The sequence below is a fragment of the Zootoca vivipara genome, chromosome 14 (assembly GCF_963506605.1).
Source record: "Zootoca vivipara chromosome 14, rZooViv1.1, whole genome shotgun sequence".
Lineage (NCBI taxonomy): Eukaryota > Metazoa > Chordata > Lepidosauria > Squamata > Lacertidae > Zootoca > Zootoca vivipara.
Window position 1 is genome coordinate 29,390,809 of NC_083289.1, and position 13,556 is coordinate 29,404,364.

Below are 13,556 nucleotides of genomic sequence, written 5' to 3' on the forward strand. Positions count from 1 at the left end.
AAGTCTGCTTCTGGCTGTGACAAAGGTGCTCTCAGATCTTCTGATGGGACACGCCAGGGCCAGCCCTCCAATCCGGCTGTTTATCACTTGCGCGGTCCAGGAAATGTTCAGTTGAGAACACAGAGAGATTAAATGGGGGAACATGGAGATTTGTGAGCTGTAGAGAGATTGCATTAAGCAACTGGGAGAGCCTCCGGGCACACTGCTGGCAGCTTTAGGCTTTTAAGAGACCTCTTTGGTTAACTGGGCAGCTGGAAAGGAGCCCTTGACATTGCCCGATGTTGGGTCACCCAACTGGCTAAGAGCCCCTCCAGCCCTGCATTTGCAAAGCTGGTTTTGTGGGACCTGGCTGGATTTGGGGTGGTGGTGGTTAAAGCCCCAAGCAGCTTTGATCCTGACCACCTTAAGGATTGAATTTTTCCAATGACGGGCCTTGCAGCCCTATTGTTCAACAGCAGAGGCCATTAAATAAGGCGGGTATCCACCAGAGGAGTTTGCTGCATTGTAGGGTATTTGGTAGAGCCCCATGAGAAGTTTGCTGGGCCTTGGCTCTGTACCGTTTCAGGCACTGGGTCCAAACTGGGCTCTTTTGAGGAAGCACAGGCTCAAACCAGTTCACCGCCACGTGCAGCTGCTTGACATGGGAGGAAGGACCTGGCACAAAGAACCGGAGGGGGGGGCGCTCATCCTTTCCCTCCTTACTTGGCATCAAGGAGAGCAGCAGCAGGCAGCAGCGCTGGAGGCAGAAGCCCTCCTGCCTACGCTGAGATTTGTACCCCAAGGCCACCCTCTGAAAAGCACAGCCCTGGAGGATGGAAGCTGCCTCCACACTGCCTTCGGTGCCATGCCAACAGCTCTGGAGGTCAGGCTGACACAGGCATCTCTGGTTGTAAAAGCTCTTTAAAAGACCATTTTAAACACAAAGTAAGAGGAAGCAGGATCCCCTGGTGGACTCTCCTTCGCTAGAGGGGTTTGGATTAGATGACCTCTGAGGTCCCTCCCAACTCTACAATTCTAGAATTCTAGGTGTGGAATCACTTACAGGTAGCCGGGCTGGGTTAGTCTGGGTGGCTGGTTGAGCAGCCCCATTTATTCAGCAGTTGGAGATTTCACCAAGGAGAGGTGCAGCTAGCAACCCCCCCCCAAAAAGTAGGTGATGATGCCAGTAGGACACTCCCCCCCCCCCGCTCTGTTTCCAGAAGATTTGTTGGAGGAAAATTACCACTTCAAAGCACTTGACCTAGTTGAGAGGATTTTAATTTGTGGACAGCAAAGTATAAACAAGGCGGCCAGTGAAGCGATGGTTAACAGCAGCTCCTCCACGCTTCTGTGTTTGGAGAGGCCATGGCTAGTTAATGGGTGGCAAAGCCGTACGTGCCGTAGAACAGATGAAAAGAAGACTCACACCCACCCGCCTGCCTGCCAGTATGCTGGGCCTGTATCCAACATTCAGGAAGCAGCTGGGTGGGAACCAGGGATGCGCACAGCCACCAAACCAATGGACTGGGGGTTTGATCTGGAAAGAAGCAAAGGATCGGCAGAGCATATATGGCAGGGGTGGGAGTCATTTGCATCCCCAGATGGAAGCTGGTTACTTCATGTTTTCCAGCCGTGTCTACCCTAAAGGGAAGGACACAACCTTCTCTTGCAGATGACTCAGCCATGGGGAAGCCGTGGCCTGCCAGGTGATGCTGGACTCCCATCAGCCAGCCTGGTCAGGCAAGGTGGGAGTTGGGAATCTAGCAACTTCCGAAGAACAACAGGAGCCCTGTCCCTGCCCTATGCCCTTCCAGACATACTACCCCTAATCATAACCCTGTGCAGGGACACCCCCCCCTTCGCAAAATCCACAAGGCCACCCACCTCCTGCCTGCACTCAAGCCCTATGCTCTGGAACAACCTCTACAAAGCTGCCCCCTTTAGGAAGAAATGGGTCAAAGCAGCTGCTTGCCGAGGGCATGTGTTCAAGAGTGGATTGCTTCTGCTAAGTGCCAGGTCACTTCCTCAGTGCCACCCTTGAGTCACATATATCTCGCTGCCTGAAAAATATGCGGCTGACAAAGGGGAGGGGTAATCTGGACAGACTGTTGATCTGGGTCACAGTGCATGCCCCCCATCTACGATGGCCTTCACAAGAGTCGTATGAAGTGGAGATGGAGACTTGCTGGGAAGCCCTCAAGGGCCAAATAGATGACCACTTTCTCATCTTGTCCAGGCAGGGAGCAGAGCCTTTACCACTGGAAAGTGGCAGGGAGGGAGGGAGGCTACATACGCACCTGCCTGGAGGAGAGGGTGCCGAGGGGCCTCTAGTCACGTTTGCCTCTAATTAGGAATGTGTTGGGGGGGGGGGAAGATGACAGCAGAAGCACACAGGACACACACACACACACCCCGCTTGTAGGCTCAGGAGGTTTGTCTCTGCCCATTTCACATTCCAATGCGCCCTGGACTAGGGATAAATAAATAACATGTGTGTCTCTCACAAGTGAAGGAGTAGACAGTGGGGTTAGTCCAGGCTGGTCAGTGGCAGGGCTATGGTGGTCAGTGGGAAAAGGCCTCCCATATGGGACAGAACAGTCCAGGTCGTGGGCAAGGGTGTGAGGCAGAGGAATGAAGGGGATGGCCAAAGAGGGAAGGTGGTGTTATACAAGGCAGCTTCTGGCAGAGTCTGCCAGTCGGGCCTGGGGCCAGCTGCTTGCAGGACTCTCACAAGCCACGCCAGTCACGCCGAAGCTTCTTCCCACTCTTCCTCCTGCAGAGGGCCACGGGAGGGCTGGGTGGAGACGGCTAGACCTGGGTGAGGGGCAGGAACTTCTGGTAGTAGCTCTTGGTGACGTCAATCATCAGCTCCTGTGTGCACTCGGGAAGTTCTCCAGAGAAGAGCCCTGGGGGTGAAGTGGAGTGTGAGCAGCCAGCCTGGCATTAAGGAACATCCTTTGCTGTGTGGTCACTGTCCCACTTTGAGTGAGGCACACACAGCTTTATAGGGCAGGCCTCCCCCCACCCTTTTTCCCCATTTACCTGGGCAGCCTGCAAAGACAGTAAAAGGTGGGACCACCGTTTCCGGAGGCAAGACTGTGTTGTCGAGGATCTTGCAGCAGTCTTTGAGGACGCACCGGCGACCCTAAAAAGGATGTGCCACAAGTCAGTTTGGAATTAGAACAGGCCCCAGGTTCCTAATCTTCCACCTGCCACTCATGCCCTGGACCTCCAGGCTTAAAGGGCCAGCAGGCAGCCCAAATGCTCAACTGCATCCAAGGGGATGGTTTTGTTCTTAACTGGCAATCTCACCAACTACAGCACTTCAGGACTTTCCTTCTGAGTACTGTAGACGCTCCTTCATTGGAGGTTTTTTAAACAGTTTCGATGGCTATCTGTCAAGGTTTCTTTAGCTGTGATTCCTGTGTTGAAGGGGGTTGGACTAGCTGGCCCACAGGACTCCCTTGCAACTCTACAATTCTATGTGTGGTTTGCAGCACTAATATTGGGTAAGGAATCAAACTGCTGGCTCACCTCCCCCCCCTTTGTGTTTCTGTAGCAAGAGCAATGTGCAGGGAGCTTGGATCAGGGGAGCGTGCACAGTCAGCACGTCTGAAGAACTAGAGGTAAATGCCTGGCTTTATCAGATGTTTAACAAAGAAGCACCTGGCCAACTGCCTCTGGGGCAGTCCAAGGGTGGGGAACCTTTGGTCATCCAGGTGTTGTTGAACTAACACTCACATCATTTCAGGCCACTGGCCATGCTTTCTGGGGCTGATGGGAGCTGTAGTTCAGCAACATCTGGGAGGTCCAAAGCCTTTCCACACATGGCACAGAGAGCCAACAGCCAGCAGAAACAGCTGGGGGGAAGGCAGAGGGGGGCTTGGTGTGGCCTGCAGACCACCCAGCAAAGAATAAAAATATATGAAAAGGCACCAAGAGTGTGTGTGTGTAACTGCATGGTTAAACTATGGGACTTAGTCCGACAGGAGGCAATGGTGGTCCCCAACTTAGGTAAAGGTAAAGGAACCCCTGACCATTAGGTCCAGTCGTGACCGACTCTAGGGTTGTGGCACTCATCTCGCTCGATAGGCCGATGGAGCTGGCGTTTGTCCGCAGACAGCTTCCAAGTCATGTGGCCAGCATGACTAAGCCGCTTCTGGCAAACCAGAGCAGCGCATGGAAACGCCATTTACCTTCCCGCCGGGGCGGTACCTATTTATCTACTTGCACTTTGACGTGCTTTCGAACTGATAGGTTGGCAGGAGCAGGGACCGAACAATGGGAGCTCACCCCGTTGTGGGGATTCGAACTGCCGACCTTCTGATCGGCAAGCCCTAGGCTCTGTGGTTTAACCCACGGTGCCACCCGCATCCCGGTCCCCAACTTGGATGGCTTTAAAATAGGATTTGACAAATTCATGGAAGAGAGGGTTATTGATGGCTGCTAGCCACTTCGGCTCTGTTCTACTTCCACTGTCAGAGGCAGGATACCTCTGAATACCAGTTGCTGGAAAGCACCGGGAGAGTGCTCTTGTGCGTGGGCTTTCCATTGGGGCATTTGGTCAGCCCCTGTGAAAAGATGGGCCCCCTTTGGCCTGATTCAGCAGGCCTGTCTTTTGTTTTTCTGTACCACACTCTAGTTTAAGGGTGGGGAAACCATGCCTCCAAATCCATCAGTTCCAGCCAATGCAGCAGATGGTCAAGGCTAATGGGAACTACAGTACAGTCCAACTCCATCTGCAGGGACACAGCTCCCCTGCTCCAGCTGAAGTTCCCATAGAACCTGCTTGAGCAGGTGAGCAAAGTGTAGTGATTAACACTGGATCTTTTATTGTTCTGGCAAAGGTGTGTTTTCGCTTCAGACACCTCTGGGCCGCAGTTCCTGGGCATGAGAGGAGCCGAGTTGCTCAGGTCAGGTGCCAAAGACAGGTTCTGGGACAGGTAAGCGGGAGTCACGTCCCACACACTGCAGTCCCCGGACAGCCAGAAGCTCTGTTCTCTCAGCAAATAAAAACCTAACAATGTTTGCTCAGGTGGGGATGTGGGAGAGATTCAGAGAGCTCTCGAGTTACCTCGTTCTGAAGTTTGTTGTTTGGTTTGGCTGCCAGAGAGGGGAATCATTCCCATCAGGAAGACTCCATTGGGAGATCAGACGTGCCCTCTCTTTAAAGAGACACAGACAGTCTGCCCCCCTTTTCAGGGAGATAGGAAGATTCATGACAGATAAAACTAAGTCGTTCTCCAAATGGCCCATAGTTAAACTTCCTCAAAACAGTGCATAGTTAAATTGTGGAACTCATTCGCACAGGAGGCAGTGATGGCCACCAACTTGGATGTCTTTAAAAGAGGACTGGACAAATTCATGGAGGGGCGACCTATCAATGGCTACTAGCCAGTATGACTATGCTCTGCCTCCACAGTTGGGAGACAGCAATGCTTCTGAATACCAGTTGCTGGAAACCACAAGAGAGGAGAGGGCTCTTGTGCTCAGATCCTGCTTAAGTGTTTCCCATAACAGGCATCTGGTCGGCCACTGTGATAACAGGATGCTGGACTAGATGGGCTTCCTTTGGCCTGATCCAGCAGGCTCTTCTTGTGTTCAGGAAACATGCTCCCTCCTCGGGTATCTCCACACAGGCCAAACCACAGCGGTATCTTGTTCAGGTAAGCTGTCCTCTTCGCATTTACCAGCAAGGCTGACAAGCCAAGGCCTCTGAACTGGTGCCAACTCTGGGAACAAAGCGCTATTCAGGGCAGCCCCCACGAGCAGCTGGCGCTTGAGCTAAGGCCACTTTGTAGGAGAGATCCGCTGCAATGCCCGTTGACAAAAGAGCAGGGGAGCCAAGTGGCATTTAAAGTGCAAACACTGAGTCACGCAGGGCTTTTTTTTTTTTAAAAAAAATACTAGTGCTGGACGGTGAAGGACAGAGGAGAAGGTTGCTACAATTGGGGCTGAGATTGATACGCTCTCCTGGGATCTCTCAACAGGCACTTGGGCAAGTTGTCAACAGGTCACGTGGGTACAGCTTCACAGCCATATTGCCACAGGATGGCCACCAACTTGGATAACCATTATTATTATTATTATTATTATTATTATTATTATTATTACACCGCCCCTCTGGCTGGGCCTCCTCAGCTATTCTGGGTGGTTTCCAGAAAAATATAAATAATAATAAAATGTCAGAACAGGGCTGCATTCAGAGGTTTCCTAAAAGTTGTGCAATTCTTTATCTCCTTGACATCTGATGAGAGGGCTTTCCACAGGGAGGGTGCCACTGCCGAGAAGGCCCTTTAAAAGAGGGCTCGGCAATATCATGGAGCAGAGGGCTCTCAATGACTACTAGCTATGAGGGCTGTGCTGTACCTCCACACCTGGAAGCAGCAATGTTTCTGAATACCAGTTGGTAGAAACAACAGGAGGGGAGAGCTGCTCTTGCATTCTGCTTGCTCGTTTACCATAGGCAATTGCTCAGCCTCTGTGAGAACAGGATGCTGGATTAGATGGGCCACTAGCCTGATCCAGCAACATACTCTTATGTTCTTACACTCAGCCATGGAAATTGTGTGTTATAGGTTTATGGGTGTGTCTTTTATTGCTAACCACATTACACAGATATGATGCCTTTTTCTCTCAGACAAATTGTGTTTCTCTCACACACTGATGAATCACTGGATTGTACCCATGTTAGCCTTACTCAGAGCAGACCCATATCCAGTCATGGGCTTTACTAACTTAGGTTCACTTATTTCAGTGGGTCTACTAACCCTGAACAGGAGTTAGTTGGATACAACCCCATGGCTGTTAATTGGGGATGGCTTCATTAAGTCTGTTCAGAAAGGGTTAGGTGCATAGAGAGGTTCTAACTGTCAGGGATGGAAGTTTTATGGATGTAGAATCTACTAGAATCTTCCTGAACTTTCTAGCGTGTTCACAACAGAACAAGCTTGCAGCTGCGTTTATCTAGTCAAGGTCGCTGCCTCAGTGGGAGATACATATCCCTGCCTGCGACTTGGGACCCTCGTACCTACGGGACCGCCTCTCCTGGTATGCCCCGCGGAGGACCTTAAGGTCCACAAACAATAATATTCTGGAGATCCCGAGTCATAAGATGGCTAGATTGGCCTCTACTAGAGCCAGGGCCTTTTCAGTACTGGCCCCTACCTGGTGGAACGCTCTTTCCCAGGAGACCAGGGCCCTGCGGGATTTGTCATCTTTCCGCAGGGCCTGCAAGACAGAGCTATTCCGCCTGGCCTTTGGGTTAGACTCAGCCTGACCCCTGTGTTTTTCTCCCTCACGGCTTGGATTTATGGCCTACTTGAAATGAGGCTGCATTTCAAATTTTAATACTGTATTTTAATCTGTATTTTAACTAATTGTTTTTATGTTTTATTGTGGTTCTGTTGGTGTCAGCCACTTATGGCCTACTTGAAATGAGGCTGCACTTTAAATTTTAATACTGTATTTTAATCTGTATTTTAATTAATTGTTTTTATGTTTTATTGTGGTTCTGTTGGTGTCAGCCGCCCTGAGCCCGGTTTTTGACTGGGGAGGGCGGGGTATAAATAAAAATTTATTATTATTATTATTATTATTATTATTATTATTATCTTCTGTCCTCCATCCTGCTCTTTACTTTTCTTTCCATGTATATTGTGTGATTTTGCTTCTGTAACTGGATGCGTTTTGGAGCAAAGATTTTGCCTTACTGGGAACCCAGTAAGTTCCTGTATGCATTTAAGCCTCAGTAAAACTCTTACTGAAGAATCCTGCTTCCTTTGTATTTGTTTTTCTTTGATCTCTACAAAGAGTAGACTCTGCTGGGTTTTTTTACCCATGTCCTGGAGTTGCCCAGGCATGAAGACAGGGGGTGACCGGATTTGGCCATCAGCCCTGTCACTGGCATGCTGCTCATCCTGTGCAGTGCAGAACCATGCACACACTTTCACTCAATAACTTTTTCATAAGAACATAGGTTGCTGCCCTATACTGAATCAGGCCCTTGGTCCATCTACTCAGTATTGTCAACACTGACTGGAAGCAATGGTTCTCCATGGTTTCAGGCAGAGATCTCTCTCAGCCCTACTTGGAGATGCTACTGAGGATTGAACCTAGGACCTTCTGCATGCAATGCAGATGCTGTACCAATGAGCTATGGCCCTTTCCCAATGCTTAGTGCTAGAGCATCTGCATTGCATACAGAAGTTGGGGCCTGCTTCTCAGTTCCCTCAGTCTGAAGTTGCGTCCACGCCCCACAACACAAAAAGAACCGCACAGACCAAACTCCTGCTGCTGCCCCAGGTGGAGCTCTGCTAGGTGAGCAGCAGAAATCTCCTGACAGGCCTGCCAAGCCACAGCCCTTCCCATCGCCATGACCCCACCCTCCTGCCATTAGCTGGTGCCCTGCACTGTTGCAGACAAGAGGGGAACACTGCAGCTGGGACTGGAGTTTGGCAGCCGCAGCAAGCAGCTGACCAGGAGCAGAAAGGCTCCACTCCACAAGTTGAAATCTCTGGCATATGAATGGGTCTCAGCTTCCGCCTGCCTCCCCAGCCAAACATTGACATGGCCAGGAAGTTCCATTTGAATGGGTGCATGTGTGGATCTTGAACTGGAGTGTAATCTGTTTAGGCATCCAGACTTACAAGAGCCTCAGGGTGAACTAGAGAGCCCATGTGGTGTAGTGGTTGGTGTCAGACTAGGACCTGGAAGATACCAGGGTTCAAATCCCCACTCAGCTAAGAAGTTCACTGGGTGACCTTGGGCCGGGGACTGCCTAACCTACCTCCTCAGTGTTGTTGTGAGGATAAAACAGGGTAGAGGAGAATGATGTAGTCCACCTTGAGATCCCTGGAGGAAAGGTGGCATATAAATGCAGTAAATAAATAAAACTTGATTCTGAGCCAAATAAATACCCTGGCTAGTTGCCCACAGGCATCTGGTTAGCCACTATGAGAACAAAATGATTGACCAGATGAGCCCCCTTTGACCTGGCCCAGCAGACTCTTCTTAGGTTCTTTTGGCCCCTGTGCAACTGCTTGAAATTCAGTGGGACTGTTATGCTACATAGACTTTACAGGATGCCCAAGGGGAGACACACTTACAATGACACAGTTCTTGCCTATGTGGACATAGGAGCCGATCTGAGCTGCATTGACGACACAGTCCTCCTCAATGAAAACGTGGTCACCGATGTGCAGAGGGAAAAATGCAACCCTGAAGAAGCAATATACATGTGTGTTGAGGGAGCGGGGGCAGATTTACAGCCAGCAACACCCACCCCACCAAAAATAAAATATAATCTAATCACTGAAGCCCCAGAACCATAACAAATTTGGTGAGGATGACTTGCAAAGCTTGATCAAACAACATGCAGCATGCCCAGGAGCTACCAATACCCAAGTGGGATTGGCAAGGAAGAACACAAAGATTTCCTGGATTCCCCCCCCCCCCAAAAAAAATTCCTCACAGTTGGCAACCTCCTGTGGAAGATTCATTCCCCGTGTCTGCTGTCATGGGATTGCTGTTTATGTCATGATGGTGTATGTTTTCATTCCAGAGTGGGAAGTGACGAAGACAGGATGTTTGTGTTACTGTGTTTCCTGAAGTGGTACTACTGTCCATTGTTCATTCTCTTTGCTGTCTGATGCTAGAGAGAGGGGGAGCCATGTTGCAGTGCTCCGAGTGTGTTTATATGTAAATAAACATAGATTAGCCAAAATGCTGGGTTGCTGAGTTCTATTACACAACTGCGCAAACTCAATGAATCTGTAAGTGTGCTGATGTTTCTCGGCATCAGTCGCTCTGATGTGCGGGTTGGAGAAAGCTTTTGAAGCTCCCGAACGATCGAACAGGAGGGAGAGAACATGCCAGTTGGGCATGTGTCTTTGCCAAGGTCCTACTCGTGTGTAGATCCTAACACCTCCAACCAAAGCTCTTCCGCTCTGCCCATCCTTACGGTAGGTTTGGGCGGCAGCCATGTCAAGAAGCAGATGTAAGGCAGTACACCAGCCCCACAATGTCTAGGACTGCTGTCTTTTGGCTAGAGGCCAATGCAGAGATCTCCTTCCACTTCCACTGAGACAGCAATCACCCTCTCAGCAAAGTCTCCATTTCCAAGTATGTGGGATCCTTAACCTCCCAGGCTCATCATCACCAGGAAAGGTCCCATGCACTCTTTGAACAATTATATTAAGGAAGTAGATTCAGCTGGTGGGACTGGTAATCTCCCTCACCAACCATGGGTCAAGTTTGACAGCTGGGAGGGGCTGCTCATCTGTCAATGGCATGGCATCATGACTGAAATCAAACAATGTGGGTAAGCAAACACAGCACTATGCAAGCCCTGGTGAGCAGCTGGTTGCTGGGACTTTGCTGGAGCTATCTAACCATAGATATGTAGGCTAAAAAATTGTATACACTCTTCTCTACTCAAATTCCTTAATCTAAAAACGGACCAAAACAATGGAGCCAGGCAGCATAAGTCACCTTCACTAACCCCCACACTTTTGAAGTTGGGATGTGTATGTGATGATTTCTCAATAATCTTCTATGGATAGTTGTCACTTCTGCCAAAGGATATTCAAATGGGGGGGGGAGAGAGATATCAAAAGGAATCAAGCAGTTGGGATTATCAGTCTAGGGTTGTATGTTTATTAAAGAACCCAGCTCCTTGAACTCAAAACTCAGCACTACCCTGTTTCAAGGAAGCCCTCCCACCTTGTCCCAAGCAACTCCTACCCCTTGCTGAATTTCTTGAAAGGTGGACGGATGACACTTCGGCTTTTGACCACGCAGTGGCGCCCAACTCTCACATTGGCCAAGTCCCCTCGGATTATGCAGTCATTCATGACAATTGTCTGAATGGGAAAAGAAGAGAATTACTGCAGTTTTGTCAAAGCAGGATGGGACCCTGAGAAACATGCAAATAAGATGGGATTCATGTAAATCTGAACAACACACCAAATGGCTCATCTTCCTTGGTTGCTGTAAGAACCACCCCCAGGTACAGCCTGTGTCAAGATTATCTTTTATTTATTATAGTATTTTTATGTTGTGTTATACGGCCAAAGAGCCTCCCTAGATGGTTCTCAATTTTAAAAAGCATAGAAACAATTTAAAACATAAATTTAGGAAACGGCTTTGAAAATGAGAAGAGCAGTAAAACTTGAAATATGAAGGAAGAAAGGTGTTTTGCAGTTTTCTATAGCCTGGTCAATTGTAAACACACAATCAACACACTTGAAGGGGTCCACCTCAAGAGCCCCCCTGCCTCTGAGTACCCTCCAGGTAATTTCACTTCTCCCCCCCCCCACTCACTTTGGGAATCACTGGCCTACCTTAACAAGAGGTCTTATTTCCCATCCTTTGAATCTATCAGTAGGCCATGAACTGTTCACTGCAGTTAGAATCCCTTCCTACCCTGCCCCATAAGCAGCCTCTGGAGTTCAAGGGCCTCTCACCTTGCCATTGAGCACGATGTTCTGGCTTCCACACAGCACAGATTGCCTGCTCACTTTGTTCCCAGATGCCTAAAGAGATAAAGGCAGAAATGATTAGCAAAAACAAAGCTCTTCAAGAAGGGACTTGGGCGAGAGCCCTGTGGTCTTTGCAATATGGGTGGGAGCACCAAAAGGCCATAGTTATCTGTAACCCAATGACCTCCAGATTAACCACCACAATGTGGTATGCCTGCCTCTAAATATTTCTTCAGGGGTGGGTGGGTTGTGCTTCATTTGATATGATAATTAAGTGCTGTTATGCTATTATTTTATTATTTCACTGTGGATTTTTTAAAATTCTTAGTGGCTTTGCATGAACGCAACCCAATAGCATATAAGGTCATAGGAAGCTGCCTTATACCAAGTCAGACCAATTGGCCCACCTCCCTCAGCACTGACTGACAACAGCTCTCTATTTAACCATCCCCACCCCAAGGAAGCTGGGGGTTGAACCTGGGTTTTTTTACATATAAGGGAGGGGCTGACTCCTGTTCATGGTCTTCTTTGGCGTAGGCAAGTAAGATTGTCTTCCATAAACACGGTTTTAACAAAGAGTCTGTAAGTGACTGTGGAGGCCAATTCTGGATCCACACATCCTTCCACAGTGGGGACATTGGTTTCTGGGCAGGAGTTGATCACGGTGTGGATTTGCCAAGTGTGCCTTCCTCCTAGCACATTTCTCCGTTGTGTCCTGAGTTCGAGTGTCTTCAAAGTCCATGACACCTTTGGTAAAGGCTGTTCCCCAATTGGAGCACTCGCAGGCCAGTGTTTCCCAGTTGTCAAGTGTTTATACTACATTTTTAAAGACTTGCCATGAGACAGTCTTTAAACCTCTTTTGTTGACCACCAGCATTACGCTTTCCATTTTTAAGTTCGGAATAGAGTAGTTGCTTTGGAAGACAATAATCAGGCAACCGCACAACATGACCAGTCCAACAAAGTTGATGTTGAAGAATCATTGCTTCAAACTGGTGATCTTTGCTTCTTCCAGTACACTGATATTAGTTCACCTGTCTTCTCAAGTGATGGTTAAATTTTTTCGGAGACACCGTTGATGGAATCTTTTGAGGAGTTGGAGATGGCGTTTATAAGTGGTCCATGTTTCATGGTAACTGGTTATTAATTGGGAATAGCCAATGGACACACACATTGCCGGTACTGAAACTGCTTCACTAGGTGTTGGTTAGTTTCCAAATAGCCATTTCTCTTACCTTTTCAGCAACCAGGTGCCCTACTGATGCTTTGGAATACAAAAGACCTAGAGGGCACCAGGCCAGGGAAGCCTGCTTTAAAGCCTTTGCCAGCTTAGGACCCAGGTACTTGGAGGGCCACAGTGATCGTGGCATAAGACTTTTCACCGCATGCCCCCACCCTCTGAAGCTAAGTGGGGTCGGGGGTCGGGAGAGGGCCTTCCTGGCTCCACAGGGTATGCCTTTCAGGTACTAGCCAAAGGCCCTTCCAGACCCCACCATCACAACCTGCACTCTGCTGCAATTATATTATTTAGACACTTTCCATCCTGCTTTTCACGCAAAAAGGGGGGGCAGCCTTCCAGAGCGGCTTATATAGCACTTTAAAAAAGGAAGGAAACAAAAGGCGGCCCCACCCATAGCCTTAAAATAAATTTTAAAAAGACAAGGCATGCGGGGAGGGAGGGGAAAACGATCGAATTGTGGCCTCCGCTCTGCCTCCATACGTTTCATGCGTTATTCTGAGGTGAGTGCCCTGGCATGGCGATGCTTCTCCCACTCCCACGGGCCTGGTTCCCGGGTAAAGAGGACTAGCACCTTGACTCGACACGCACCGTCTCGATGTACTCGGACTTGTTGTAGAGCATTTCGCTCAGCTCCATCGCGAAGCCCCCGCGTCACACCCAGAGCGGCTCCCAGACTCTATTGTCCCCGCGGGGCTACCGTACAAGCGTCCCACTTCCGCCCTCCCGCGGGCCGTAGACTTTGCAACCTATCAGCACGGACCTTCCCGGAGGCCCCAAACACTGCCAGCCAATGACTGAAGACGAAATTGAAGTGAAGACATTTACTTCCGGTTTCTGTTTAAAAACAAGGCGGCTTC

General features: G+C 49.3%; 1 protein-coding gene across 1 annotated transcript; it reads right to left on the reverse strand.

The window, feature by feature from the left end:
* Positions 1 to 1,239: 1,239 nt before the first annotated feature.
* On the reverse strand, positions 1,240 to 13,425 carry DCTN5 (dynactin subunit 5). Its single transcript, XM_035131225.2, has 6 exons — positions 13,288 to 13,425; positions 11,445 to 11,513; positions 10,723 to 10,841; positions 9,087 to 9,198; positions 3,022 to 3,124; positions 1,240 to 2,885 (listed from the first exon to the last, which is right to left on the reverse strand). Exons 1-6 carry the CDS (start codon positions 13,333 to 13,335, stop codon positions 2,788 to 2,790), a joined length of 549 nt encoding a protein of 182 aa, XP_034987116.1. The 5' UTR covers positions 13,336 to 13,425; the 3' UTR covers positions 1,240 to 2,787.
* Positions 13,426 to 13,556: the final 131 nt, after the last annotated feature.